This window comes from Eschscholzia californica, unplaced genomic scaffold, assembly GCF_041429995.1.
Source record: "Eschscholzia californica isolate CP2 unplaced genomic scaffold, dmEscCali1.0.p SCAF_4, whole genome shotgun sequence".
NCBI lineage: Eukaryota > Viridiplantae > Streptophyta > Magnoliopsida > Ranunculales > Papaveraceae > Eschscholzia > Eschscholzia californica.
In genome coordinates, this window is record NW_028238461.1 from 57,721,966 (window position 1) to 57,737,123 (window position 15,158).

Below are 15,158 nucleotides of genomic sequence, written 5' to 3' on the forward strand. Positions count from 1 at the left end.
GGGGATGTATTATAACGTTGGACAAATATAGGGGCAAACTGTGACAAATTGAGGGTCATATTGAAATTAACACTTTAAATTTTGAACCACGGAGACATTCTTAAATCTTCTTCATGTAGAGCGAGTGACACAAGTATATATATAGTGAGAGAGTGTGAGAGTGAGAGAGCGTATCAGAGAAGAAAGAAAAGTCTCTTATTAATAATATAGCGCTAACGCGGGAATTCAAAATCAAAGAACTCCCCCTTCATAAAAGCCCTAAAATTCTCATCAATCTTCAAATATTCCCCTTCATATCTTCTGACCATTTATTAGATAAATCAGAGAAGGGAAAAAGTTGGATAATTTGAAGCCAATCCGAATTCTCTTTTGGGGTTTCAGATGAGGGTTTCATCATTTTACAACAGTTAAAAAAAATCTCCCCTTTGGAATCCTAAAGATCTACACAATTCATCTTAAACTTCTTGGTATGGATAATCGACTTGGTTCCCGAGAGGATCCATCCGCTTTCCCTCTCAAATTCGATCCCAAGGTTGGGGTTTCCACATTTCTGTTCGAGGTCTTTGTAGTTTGATTCCTTCTTTTCTTTACTTTGATTTTTATTTTTATTTTTTTCTTGGTTAATTTTCAGTTGATGGGACAAAAACGGACTAGTACAGATTTGGAGGGGAAGTCAGAGGGTAAGAGATTCAAAATGCAAGATCGTCGTCCCAATTGTGGTACTGGTAGGGTTTGCTTATTATCCACTCATATTTCATAGCTGATCACTTCTTTCAGTTTCCGTTCAAATTTAATCCGTCGTTTTCATATATATTGGATTTGGGTTTAATTCAGCACACGAATGCTAGTTGTTAAATGATGATCTAGGGTTGTAAACCAAATATTCTTATTTTCCTTTTTACTGGTTTTTGGTTAAAGTTTTGTAATTGCTTCTCCCGTTTGAACCCTCACTCTCCCACTTCAAGAAGGTTCTTTTTACTTAAATTGGACATCTCAAGATTTCTTGTTTTTGCTAGGAAAGGAGCATAAAAGAGTCGTCGCTATAGAGGGGATTAGACTTTTTGTGTATAGAATCTCTTGAAAGGTTTAGTTTAATAAATGAATAAGCATGTTTAAACCTAGAAACCTTAAATGTGTAAAACAGTTTAAAATTTGCCGATTACGCGACCCGTCTGACAGTCAATGCAAGACTTAAACGCACTAAAACACTTTCGACATGTAATAACAATAATACATTTCTCTGGAGGCAATGAAAATGGTTATTAATGCGTTCGAGTCATCTGTTCTGCTTGAATAACATGACTATGAATGTGCAAGAGTATTACGTAGGAAAAACATTGCCTTATAGGTTTGCTACTAATCTCAAGCTGTTGATGCATTATTACTTGTGTTAAAACAATTTACTTTATCTAATTGTATAATGGAAATGCTCTCACTGGGCTGATAATACTAATGGCTGTCCCCCAGATAGTTTGCTTGATTAGATTGTATTATTTAGTTTAAACCTCTTAGATTGTATTTTGGGTTCCACTAAGTGAGTTTGAAGCTGCCCTGGCACTACACGGGTATTTAGCACTTTAATGTCCATGTATGATTTACTTCATTACGCGTAAGAAAATTTAAGCGATGCCATTACTTTTTGGCACTTGAGATGGGGATCCAAGGTTTACTTTGTTATTCAGAGAAGTTAAAGGGCTGTATTGGCTTACTAATAAGGTAAGAGAATCAAGAGAAAAAAGTAACCTAGAGGAAGAGGAATATAACTCCAAAGAGGAAACCAATATCACCCTAGATTTGTACACATACAGTACAAATATACTTCCAAAATTATTACTTTACCTTCATGAAAAGTTTGTCTTACCTTTTTGAAAGAAAGAAAAAACGAAGAGGCACTTTGTTTATCTGTTTAACAATATAAGATGCTGGATACTGTTCTTTTTTTGAGTCAATAACTTTGCTATGTGATTAAAAACATATGGAAACTTCTTATAGTTTGATTTAACTAACATGCAAGAGTTGGGAAGAACTTCTCTCTCTAAACCAATACCGAGTTCATTAGCTTTTAACTTCACCTCAAGCACCACATTAAGTGTACACATGCTATGAGCATGCCATTGCATATGGGGCAACCGAGTTGGGAGAAATTATTACTTGATGAAATATTTTTGAGATTTTTCCTTCTTTTGATTGTACTGCAAGTCTGCAATATCATATAATTTGGCACAGTCTTGTCCTTATTTGCACCTGTACGACATAAAACTTAACCTTTTGCTGCAGGAACTGAAACATGTTATTCAGAATCTTCAGCTGGCAAAGAAGCCAAGAAAAATGATCTTTTGCGCAAAAATATGGAGATTTCTGAAATTGCTAAAGAGCCTGCAACCAAAATGTCTGATGCGTTGCGAGCAAGATCCGCTGGAGAAAGCGCTACGTCTCTGTCAGAAAATGATGCTTCTTTCAGTTTGAATCATGCTGACATTGTTACTGATCCAAAAATAGATCTCAACTCTCCGATGTTTGATGAGCCATCCTTAAATGTTGCTACTGCACACATTGATGAAAGTTGCAAGCGGAATCCAGTAAAAGGGCATCTCAAAGTTCATGACTTGGATGTTAGATCTTCTAAAGACATTCAGTTGGACCTCAATACTCTGGGTATCTCAAACTCAATAGACGAAGACCCGTTCTATCCTTCCAAAAGCCAAGATCATGTGAAATCCAAGGACACTTCAGAGTGCGGAAGTTCTACTGGTCCTATAGAGGAGAAGGACTCACTCAGAAAGTGGAAACAAATGAAAGAAAATGGTTTCCTTTCATCTTCACATGGTGGTATACCAGTACCAAAGCAGCGAGTAAGGAAAAGCAAAGTTGATCATAAGCAAAATGAACTTAAGAAAAGAATTGAGCTAGCAAAGCAAGAACAGGTTAACAAGTTCGCAAAGATTGCAGCTCCAAGTGGATTACTCAATGGATTGAATCCTGGGATTATAAACCATGTAAGAAATAGTAAACAAGTTCATTCCATCATCGAGAACCTAGTAAGATCTGAAAAACTCGAAAAAGGAAGTCAAGTCGGGTCAGCCAGCCAATCAAGGAAAGGAACCGAAGAAATTAATCTAACGGGGAGCGATCGACAAAATATGCTAGATTCTGGTGCCATTCGATTTGGTCATCCCTCTGGCGCTGAATCTCCGAATTCCTCATTGGAGATTCTGGGTTCAAGAAAGCATCATATGTTCTCAAATTCAAACTCTACTCATTCGAGTTCAGACAAGGTAGTTGGACGTGGTAATTCAAATGTTGCACAGAGGAAAACTTGTGGTGAAACTTCTGGGGCTTCGCAGCTTAATTTAGGCTGTACGAATGAAACTGTTAAACAAAAGCTAACATCATCAGTAAGTAAAGGGCCAATGAGTATCAGCACTTTGTCAAATGAGGAGGCAGCAAACCAAGATAGTGTGTCTTCTCTTTCTGTGAAAGGTAAGGTTTTATTGAACAAGTCTGTAATTTGTATCTTGTAGATTAGTTCACTACCCCGATTTGAACAACCCCCATCCTCCGACTAGTGCGTTGGATGGAATCACTTATGGAGACCCATATCGAGGCATCAACTATAAAATGAACGTTGAACCTTGAAAGTTACGTAGTTGGATAATTTCAAAATGAGAGTATATCGAAATGGTTATATGTCTCGAAGATGGTGTTACTGCTCATCTTCTTACTTTCTTTTGTTGTGGGTGAAGCTCATTCTTTTTATGGTACCCTCTTCTAGCTGCAAATGTTGCTTCCCAATGGTTGGACCTTCTCTCCCAAGACATCAAAGGACGTCTTGCAGGTAATAATCTTTTTATCCGCAAAACATTTCTTTACTAGCCGACGTAGTCGTCAATAGTACTCCTCACTTCTGTAGTTATGTAGTTCTTTTCCATTAATTTGCAGCTTTGCACCGTAGTAAGAAGAGAGTTGAGGCTGTGATTCAGACGGAACTGCCTTTTCTCTTGTCAAGAGAGTTTCCAGACAACAAAGAGAATCACCCTACTCCTATGCAATCCTACCTCCCTGGGTGTCTCACGACTTCAACTTCAGACATGCATCGGGCAAGGTGGACAACCCTTTTTGAACAGATGGACAAAACACTCTCTGAAGAGGCAACACAACTAGTAAGTCTAATAGACAACCGTTGAATTAATGTTCTATTACTCTGAAGAAGAATATCCGCTATTTGCAGGGAATTGGTTGTTACCCCCTTTCTTTTAGCAGTGCTAGTTTTTTTCTTTCTATTATTTTTTTAAATCTTTTCTCCTTCCTCATATCGGCAAGTAAATAGTTTGGTCTGAAAGTTGAACGTACAGAAAATTTTTCTTGGGGATAGGGATGTAAGTATCTCCCGATGTTTTGTTCTTCAGGAAAACTGGTTGAACCAAGTAAAAGAGATGCAGTTGCACTGTGAGCAGGGCCTGCAAGGTGTGAACTGGTTTGGCATGCAACTACTAGGCAGACCAGATAACAACTCCAGGTACACAGACCTATACTTTTTAAGTGACATGTGATTCTTTGATTTGTTGCCATCGCCATTTTGACGGTGCAAAATATTGGCATAGATGTGTTTCCTAGTGGTTATAAACTCTTTGCCTCAACTGAATGTGTATTCGTTGATAAAATTTTAGTTGGACCATGCATTTGGTTAAATTCACTCTTCGAGGTTAAGGGCTGATAGCCTGATACTGCTTTATTATACAATGGTGATTTGGCTTATATGCTATAAATTTTCACGACAATTGGGTTGATGCAGGATAAAGAAAGAGAGGGAATTAGCAGTGAGAGCAGCCGCGGCATCCATTTACTCTACCTGCAACTTGGTGATGAAAACAGAAGATTCATGTACCTGATTTTGTCGAAGTCCAGAAGTTGGGTAGTTTTTCTGACAAGCGTGTTAACTTATAGACTTTGTTTCCCATTGATCTCCAGTAGTTGTAAGTAGCCATCTGGATGTTTGTATTCATACATAGAAAATTTTTGTTGCTCATGTGTCGGATCTTTTTTTTTCCCTGTATGGAGCCTTCCAGATTCAGTGTCATTACCTCCTGATTAGAGGATAAATGTTGTCGGCTTAGACCTTCACTTTTTCTTTTCTATAAATGGTTGTGACATATAATGTTCTATATTTAGACTTAATACGTTTCGGTAATGGTAGGATGGTCTGTGGCAAAACCTCCTCCAGCCATCACCCATGGAATTCTAAGTTTAGGGATCAAGATGCATCATTTGATTAAGCTTCATATTGTGTATGGTGTTAGGAGTTTACAACCAGTTTGGAGCAGGGTTAGAAATGATTTTGGAAGAGGGACTCAACTTTCATATTTTATACCTCCTCCACTGTTATAATGTTTTGGAAAGAAACTTAGGTCAGTTGGTGCAATCAAGTGATATGGATCGCAAGCTTTCGTAATACAAATGAAGTTAAATATGTTGAATTTTTTCGAAAGCAGGATAAAAAGAAGTCGCCTAGCAAGTGGATTGGTTAATTCAGGAAGGATATTTAGATCCAATTCAAGCACTGGTTCTTTTTTGGTCAAGACTTCCATTCTTCCAATGGGAGCAGAGTCCACAAAATCTCAGTCCCCTGCATCTTAGATTTCCCCAGTCTAGTAAATCACAATTCCCATGACTTCCTGTGACCCATTCAGAGAACATTTGGAGATGCAGCACCTTAAATTCATGTTTGTTACAAATGGGTGGGGCGCTAATCTTAATATCCCGATGTCAACGATAGATTGATAGATATGGCCATATGACAAGGAGACGTCGAGACCCATGATGTAAGTTCCTCCTGATCATGGCGTTGAATCGTGCTACACATGGGTCAACAAAATCAAATTCACCCATAGAAAAAAGAAAAAGAAAAACAGCCCTACCGTATATTCATCTACTCTCCTCGGCAGAGCAAGCAATCACATCTCAAAATGTACTTGTGCAATTCTTTCGAAATGTACATTACTCACATGTACCAGCTTAACATACATGTTATGTTTATCTGCTCAGATAATGTTTCAGCAAAATTACATCGATAAGAACAACACGTAATGTAAGATATTTTATGAAGGAGAGGGCATCTGATGTTCCCCCCAAGTTCACTTTTCGGGTTTAATTGTTGCTGACGTGATAGAATCTATTACTTTCCAAATCACCCGAGTATTTTTTACCCTTCCTTGTTGGGGGAGATCGAGGAACCTTATCAACTTACATCCCTCAAAGTCCGTTCAAGAGGTCAAAGTTTATTCCTGTGGATTTGAGACAATCATCAAAGCCTGAACCTGAAATAATTAAGAGCATGCTCATCCTTCCATCACTTTTCTTGGTTCGCGGTTGGGAACAACACCTCGCTTCAATGCTATCCCATATACTTTACAAGCATCTAAATACCTTCCCTGATTATTATATTCACCAATCAGCAGGTTATAAGGTATTCTACTCGGTCGTGTGCTTCCTTCAATCATAAGCAATAAAACAAGCAACCCTTTGTCAACCATTCCCTTTAGGCAAAGTGCATGAATAACAGAATTGACTGTAATTAACCTAGGACGAAACCCAAGTCTTATCATCTCATACAAACTATCTAACCCTTTCTCTATTTCCCCTCCAATTGACAGAGCTTGGATCACCAAACAATATGTGTTGGGGTAAAGAATAAATCCTGCTCTCGTAATTCTCTCGCATACTTGTTCGACATCTTTTAGCAGCTTCCCATCAGTCCAGGATCTCCTGCAAATCAATCTAAGAAGGGTATTCATTATCCTCTCATTAACTTGTAACCCGGTATCTAACATCTCTTTATAAACCACTAGAGCTGCTTGAACTTCACCCCATTTTAACAGGCCATGTAACAAAGTAGTGTAACTAATACAATCAGGCTGGCAATTTTTATGTTTCATTTGGTTCAAGAGATTAATCCCCTCGAGAGGCCTCCCTTCTTTGCAATACCCGTTGAACAATGTATTGAAAGTCACTACAGTTGGTTTCAGTCCTTGAAGTAGAGCTTCTTCAAGCAACTCCATCGCCTCGTCTGATCTACCCACCTTACAAAAACCATCCATGACAGCAGTGTAAGTATAAATGTCAGGTTTCTTGGGAGATTTCTTAATATTCATTAACAGTTCGAAAGCTTCCTCAACCCTACCAACATAACACAATCCATTAATCAAACAGTTGTAAGTCTGAACAGTGGGTTCGCAACCTATTTGACCCATGACCTCAAAAACCTCAAAAGCTTTCTTCAATTTTCCTCTTCTACAGAACGAGTTGATGAGAATTGTGAATGTGACAACGTTTGGATGGAAACCATTTTGTACCATCTGGTCCAAAACCAATCTGGCTTGTTCTGGGTCATTTATCTTGCAGTAACACCTGACCATGATGGAAAAGGTCCTAGAATCAGGAACAAGACTATAAGATGGCAATTTGTCGAACATCTTGATAGCCATGTCAGGCTGATCCTCTTTCAACAGAGACATGATAAGATTATTGAAATCTTGAAGAGTGGTAAACCGTCCAATTTTGTTGAAAGCATCAAGATTTTCTACATCATCATCATCTATTAAGCTTGTCATTATCTTAACTTGTACTAATAATTTACCATTACCCTCTTTACCAGAATTCAAAGTTTCTACTACATTTTTATCCAAGGGTTTTTTAAAATTGGGAAGACTTGGTTCTTCTTCTTCTTCATTAAGAGTGGAGACAACATCTAAATGTAGTAGTAGGTCGTTTTCAGGAATCAAAATTTGACTTTTTGTTGTATCTTCTTGGGTAAGAAAACTACTAGTACTAGTAGTAGTATTGTGATGAAGTAAATCATGAAATGGTTTTTTGGGTACTAGTATTTGAACACCACCACCACCACCACCACCACCACTGGGAACAAAAGATTGAGTATTTCTACTACTACTAGTAGATAAAGATAAGGAGGAGGTACCCCCCTTAAGGAGAAGAAGCTTTTTATTATTACCTTGCTGGATTTTGCAGTAGTTGTTAGGATGTCGAAGCAAGTGATGAAGAGGCCGCTCAGGAAAAGAACATGAGGATTGAAACGAAGAAGAAGAAGAAGTCATCATACAGATAATAGAACACAGAGAAGAGAGAGAGAGAGATTTTACATTCAGTCAGTCAGTCAGTCGTTCTTGTGGTCACTGCTGCTCCGCGAATGTGATAAATAAACGACTCGCGGGTTGGATCAACACGAAGGTTTATATAATCCAACCCCAATTACGGGTGGGAATCGGTCCGGACCGGTCGGTACCGGACTCTAACTTCATCGAACCGGTCGACTCAGACATAAACTGTTGGTGACCACCTATTTACTCGGGCGGACTCGGACGGTCACTCTCAAGAATTCTTTGTCCATTGACCGTCCAATACCGTTTATTTTACCGGTCCAGTCGGACACCGGACGGTCTCGTTCCGGACTTTCCAATAAATTTACTTAATTCAGGACTTTATTTTTTATTACCACAAACAAAATTACTTACAAATGAAGATGTTTAGCCAAGAAATCAAAAGTAAATATAAAAAAGAAAAAACACAGTTGATCATCATTTGACAAGATATAATTAAGCGATGCACTAATATTTGGTCTTCCAGAGGACTATATGACTATAGCCAACGATCATGATATATTCATATGTCTATAAAATTCAACGGTCAACTTCTAAAAATGAGGACAGTTTAGTCGGTCAACCTATTCGGTCAACCTATTCGGTCATTCGTACTGGTCGGTTAGTGGTCGGTCCTTCGACATAAAATTTTGACCGTGACCGTCCGCCAATTTTTTCGGGCCGGTCGGACACTGACCGTTATGACCATCGGGTGTCCATGGACACTTTTTATCTCGGTCGAATGGGTCGGATAGCGGTCTTCCGGATCTTTTTCCCACCCCTAACCCCAAAATATAATATAGGTGGGAATAGGGCTGGGAAAACGGTCCGGAAACCCGCGATCCGGCCCGTTCGGCCCGAACCGTGGGAGACCGATGACCGAAGCAGCCCCGAGCCGGGTTAGCCCGGCCCGACTAAACGGGCTAATAGGGCCGGGCTCGGACAGGTTCTCAATTCCGAGTCCCGGCCCGTTAAGCCCGTCCGTAGCCCGGCCCGATGAGTAGCCCGTATAAGTAGCCCGATAGTTTGCCCGTTAGTTGAGCCCGATGAGTAGCCCGGCGATCAGCCCGAAATTGTCCGCGTGTTTTTAATGAATCCAACGGCTGAGATTACATGTAATCTCAGCCGTTGGATTAAATCTATCGGGCCTATAAATACCCCTCAATTCCCAGGTAAAACCCTAATGCCTCTCTCTCACTGACCGAACCCTAATGCCCTCTCTCTCTTCCGCCGCTCTTTCTCTCTGTTTCCGGCGATTTCTCTCTCTCTTTCCACCCCTCTCTCATCATCATCTAGGTTAAACCATCATCATCATCTAGGTTAAAACATCAAAGTAACCCTAAAGCCTAATACCTAAACGAAAACGAAAACGAAAACGAAAACGAAAACGAAAACCTAAAGCCAACGAAACATTAAAGGTTCCCGGTCATCTTACCTTCATCATCCAACCGATAGGATCTACAAAAATGGTTAGTATCTTCTCTCTATTTTAGTCTTCTACTGTTTCTAATGATGCATGCGATGTGGGTTTCGAGTTGGACTTTGGAGAAACCGAGAAAGGGATCTGCTTCTGAGTTCCGACTTCAGATGATGTTCGGTTAAGGTATACGCTGATGATCTTTAAGATCAAATGAAGCGGTTAAGCCTCGAACTCATCTTAGATAGATTTTTTATTTTTATTTTCTGTTATGATCTTGTTATTTGATTTGATTTGTAAAAAGTTATACTATATTGTTATTAGATCTTAGATAGTTAGTTTATCTTTAAATGTTAACAGATCTGTTTGATCAGACAGATCAGAGTTCTAAACCTTTGATCTGTCTGATCAAATAGATCGGATTAGGGTCTGTTCAAATAGATCAGATCAGAGTTGTAATTTTTTTTTTTTTTGGTGATTGATGAAAGTCGATGTAAGATGTACATGTACAGACAAAAAAAATAGTGAATTTTTTTTTTTTTGTTCTGAAACAGAACACTCATTTGATTAAATATATCAAACTCGAATGAGTGTTCTGTTTCAGAACCGTTAGATCTCTTTGATACAAGATGATAGTTCATAGTTCATAGATAATAATCTTATTTTTAGTTCTGAAACAGAACACAAACATAGAGTTTGATCTGTTTAATCAGACAGATCTGAGTCGTCTGACTATCGATCTGTCTGATTAAACAGATCCGAGTGTTCTGTTTTAGAACCATTAACTAATTAATAATATTTTTAGAACCATTAGATCTCTTTTCTTATACAACTTAGTGAGACTAGATCATAGATTAAAGTATTTTTTTTTTCAAAACAATTAAAAACATATCTTTTTTCAAACTAATTAATAATGATGATCTTGCCTTCATGTTTAGGACAATTAAAAACAAATGTTCTTCTCTCTTTCTTTCTTTTTCAAAACATATCTTTTTTCAAACTACTTCTCTTCTTCTGTTTTTCAAAACTATTCTTCTTCCCTCTTCCTTTCTTTTTTAAAAATAGATTTTCTTACCTTCTCTTTACTTTCTTTTTCTAAAACAAATCTTTTCAAACCTTCCCTTCTATTTACTTTCTTTTTCTAAAACAATCTTTTATAAACTACTTCTCTTCTGTTTTTCAAAACTCTTTCTTTCTTTTTCAAAAACAAATCTTTTTTGAAACTACTTCTCTTCTTTCTGTTTTTCAAAACTACTCTTCTTCTCTCTTTCTTTCTTTTTCAAAACATGTTTTCTAACCTTCACTTCTATATTCCTTCTTTTTCTAAAACTAATCTATTTTAAAACTACTTCTCTTGTTTCTGTTTTTCAAAACTACTCTTCTTCTCTCTTTCTTTATTTTTCAAAACAAGTTTTCTAACATTCACTTCTATTTTCTTTCTTTTTTCTAAAACAAATTTTCTATTAAACTTGTCTGTTTTTGAACTTGCCTATTTCTAACTTCTATGTTTCTTACCTTCTCTGTAGGACTCATGATTTCAGACTGGATCACTTGTCATTCCAGTTTTGGATACGTTGTTCAAACACTTAGAAGGACCGAATTGATGAAGAACCTATATGGTTCTCCCAATTGAGGACACTTCTTTGTTGTTAGAACACCGTAACCAAAATGGGTGATTCAAAGAAGCTGGTTAGAAATTGAATGTCCGAACGAATATTGATGTTCCTACAAACCGATGATGAATTTCGTTATCTTAGATCTCTCATGAACTCAGCTTAGTAGAATGACTTTCTATGTTGGCTGTGATTCTACTTAGGTTGATTTGACGGAGAGTCAGAGTGGTGCTCATGGAGAAGTATCTCCTGCTGGTACTGCTGATCCTCCTGTTCCTGGTGCGTCTGCCCCTGCTGGTTCTCCCGCAGGCGAAGTAGATGTGCTGACTGGAACGTCAACCTGTGCGAGAGGCAGAAGTTCTAAGGTTTGGGACTTTTATTCTTTTCATGATGCTCCTGATCCTAAAAATGGAGGCAAGATCGTTAAAATGGCAAAATGTAACTTTTGTGGTGTTTCTCGAAATTCAAAATCATCTAACGGGACAACGCATTTCAAGAGACACACATTTAAGTGTGCTAAAGCACTAAAAATCGACTTGACTCAATCAAAGTTGGTGCAAGATCCAAACAGTGGTAATATGGGTTCATTTCAGTTTAGTCAAGCGAGAGCTCGCAAAAACATGATCAAGCTTTTAATCCTTCGCGAGTTGCCGATGCAATTTGTGGAGGACCCCTTCTTTCAATTTTATATTACTGATTCCTTCCATCCTGGGTTCAAGTCATTTTCTAGGAGCACTGTTAGAAATGATATCCTTAAATACTTTAAGGAAGAAAAAGATGCACTCAGAAATGTTTTACTTAGTGCTCCTGGTCGAATTGCTCTTACTTCTGATATCTGGTCTTCGAACCAGAGGCTTAGTTACATGTGCATTACAGCGCACTATATTGATGAAATTTGGTGTGTCCAAAAGAGAATCATCTCTTACATTCTCTTGGACAAGTCTCATACGGGGGAGCACATTGCCAACGTTTTGTATGATAAGCTAACTAATGACTGGATGATATCTGGCAAAGTGTTTTCCTTGTCAATGGATAATGCAAGTGCAAATACTGTGTCTGTTTCTCGTTTAATCGAGTTAATGCCTCATTTACCTTTGAGAGGCGAATTATTTCACGTTCGATGTTGCTGTCATATCTTGAACTTGGTTGTTCAGGATGGTTTTAAAGTTCCCCAGTTTAAAGAAATGCTTACACGGTTGAAAGGTTGTCTTGAATATATCTCTGCATCGGAGACTCGAAATGCACAATTTCGAACACATTGTGAATCAAAAAACTATTCTCCTAAAAAATTGCAGTTAGATGTAAAACATCGTTGGAATTCAACCTATCTTATGTTGAGAAGTGCCCTTCCGTTTAAGGATCCGATTGACTCGTTCTTATCTGATCGATCTCCGCCTTTTGTCTTATCGAGTAGTGATTGGCAGCACGCCAATTTGTTGTACAAGTTTTTGAAGCCTTTTTATGAGGCAACCAACTTCTTTTCTGGTGTTGATTATGTGACTTCTAACTCCGTCTTGGAGTATTTGGTTGATATTGGGATGGTATTTTTAGATAATCGGCACGATCCTATGTTTGCGGGCATTATTCATTTTATGGAGGCTAAATTTTGCAAGTATTGGGGTGAAACTCCCGTATTGTTTGGTGTTGCATGTATTTTAGATCCAAGGATCAAAATGAAAGTTCATATGCTCTTAACCGAACTTCAGAATTGTTTCGATACTTCGGCTCATGTTATCAAGTGTTCTACCGAGCAATCTGCCACCATGATCGGCAAGTTACGTGAATTATTTAAAGAGTATACGGCTGATTTGAGTGTGCCTACATCCGTTTCTTCGTCGTCTACTGTTGATCAACCTCAGAGTGAGCTCGATGGATCGTCTAGGCGTGGTGCTTTTTGGAGAAGTATTAAGAGAGTCCGAAAGGACCCAATAGCTACCGCTTCCGAAGAAATATCTAGATACGAGTCTGAGCCAGATCCTGCGGTCGATAATATTGAAAAGTTTGATGTTTTGGGTTGGTGGAGTGAGAACGAGAAGAGGTATCCGATTTTGTCCCGAATAGCACGTGATGTTCTTGCTGTCCCGGTTTCGACTGTTGCTTCCGAGTCGGCTTTCTCTTTAGGTAAAAGAATTTTGGGGGACTATCGGAGTAGCCTAACTCCGGAAATGTTGGAGTGTTGTGTTTGTCTTAAGGATTGGTGGAAACATGAGCTTAATGTTACTTTGAAGGAGTTTGATCCGTTAAACGACGGGTTTCCCGAACCAACTCCTAGTCCTAGCATTTCTCAAGTTCAATTGCTCGATTAATGAATGAAGGAGAGAAATGTAACTTTTTGTTTATATTTTGGACTTTTTGTTATTAAAGTGTTGGAGGGAGGGAAATGTACTTTTTGTTATTAAAATGGGTGATTTTGTTTATGATGATAATCATATATATAATGGTTGGTATTTTATTTAATTATTGTTTTTTTATTAAATTAATGTTTTTTTATTAAATTATTGTTAATTTTTATTTTTTTAATAATTCAATAAACCCGAGCCCGACCGACCCGAGCCCGTTGGAACCCGTTCGGGTAGTCGGGCTCGGACGGGCTATGGGCACTTCATGTCTTAGATTCGCCCGGCCCGATCCGCCCGGCTCATTACCTCGGGCTCGGCTTATCCGAGCCCGATCCGCCCGAGCCCGGCGCTTGGTAGCCCGAGCCCGACCGAGCCCGCCCGATTCCCACCCCTAGGTGGGAAGTATTCTTTCTAAACCAATCCCACTATTCTCTAGTGGGTCTTCTAAAACAGTGAGGCCTACAAGTATTAGAGCGGACCGTATCACTAGTAGTTTAGAAGACTGTTCATCATCCTATCAAGTACTAGTATTACTTGTGGCTATGAGAGCTTGTTTGCACAATCTTAATATCCTATAACGAGTTTATGTTTCCTGATTTATTCTCGTTTGCTCTTCAAACGAGTCAGACAATCTTTTAAATTTTTTGCTCTTCATATTTAAATGATGCATGTCTTTGAGCTCTACATGAAGGTAATCGTACTATTATTATAGACTCTTCATACATGAGCGCAACAAGGTTATATATAATTGAATTGTTTTTATTTCAAATTGCTTCCTAAAAGAACTCATCTTGAAATCTTACAACAAAACAAGGTTCTATATCACTTTTTTTTTTCTTGTTAACAAAAGGTTCTATATCACTTTTTTTTTCTTGTTAACAGAAGGTTCTATATCACTTGAGACGTCTTTTATTCTCAAATGACAAAAGATGGTTACAAAAAAGTATAATGGAAAATGATACCTCCGTATTATGAGTATAGGCATATGTAAAAGACCAAATTATAAAAGGACTATCAATCATCACAGGCGTAGAGATCTGGTTAATGTCTTACATTGCAAAGGATCTTTTGTATTAGGACATTCTCTTCTTACCTTCTTCCAACCCATTACTGGTTTCATTAATTTCTTGAAGAATTTTGGTAAACTAGAAGAGACTCTCCCACCTTGTTTATGTGGAATATGTACACTCGGTGGTGGTCGTGACCATGGTGGGGAAGGTGGTAGTGTGAGAGATTGGAAGGCATTTGAATCGGAAAAGCTTCTACCAAGAATGATGCGGTTGAGCTGGAGTTGGATAGCTTGCAGCTCAAATTGATCAAATAGAGAACTTTGTTGTTCATACTCACCATTAGTACATGATGGTTTTCTCTGGTATTCATCTTCTCCAACTCCTAATTGCATTGCTGTTGTAGGCCGCCTAGAAGTGAAAAATCTCAATTACTGTGAGTATATATAATCAAGTAATGATTTGAATAGTTACTTTATACTTACTTGCGGACATTGCATCAACCATATTCCTACTTCACCTTTTATATACTAAAGTAATGAACCTGGCTAGCTTATTACACACAAAAGTAGTGCCCATCTCATTTTCGGTTGTTTACCCCATTATTCTTGCCCACCCTCATTTTCGGGCAC

At 38.3% G+C, this 15,158-nt stretch overlaps 2 protein-coding genes across 3 annotated transcripts; one reads left to right on the top strand and one right to left on the bottom strand.

Moving 5' to 3' along the window:
- Positions 1–88: 88 nt before the first annotated feature.
- LOC147546823 (uncharacterized) lies at positions 89–5,162 on the top strand. 2 transcript variants are annotated; one of them, XM_086633029.1, is made up of 7 exons: positions 89–532; positions 632–725; positions 2,278–3,480; positions 3,773–3,835; positions 3,940–4,160; positions 4,407–4,516; positions 4,793–5,162. In XM_086633029.1, exons 1-7 carry the CDS (start codon positions 470–472, stop codon positions 4,887–4,889), a joined length of 1,851 nt encoding a protein of 616 aa, XP_086489155.1. In that variant the 5' UTR covers positions 89–469; the 3' UTR covers positions 4,890–5,162. The 2 variants fall into 2 exon arrangements, with proteins under 2 accessions (XP_086489155.1, XP_086489156.1); XM_086633030.1 differs by having other exon boundaries at positions 173–532; positions 632–1,218; positions 1,277–3,480.
- Positions 5,163–5,956: 794 nt separating this feature from the next.
- LOC147546824 (uncharacterized) lies at positions 5,957–8,257 on the bottom strand. Its single transcript, XM_086633031.1, has one exon. The coding sequence runs from the start codon at positions 8,109–8,111 to the stop codon at positions 6,336–6,338; it is 1,776 nt and encodes a 591-aa protein (XP_086489157.1). The 5' UTR covers positions 8,112–8,257; the 3' UTR covers positions 5,957–6,335.
- Positions 8,258–15,158: the final 6,901 nt, after the last annotated feature.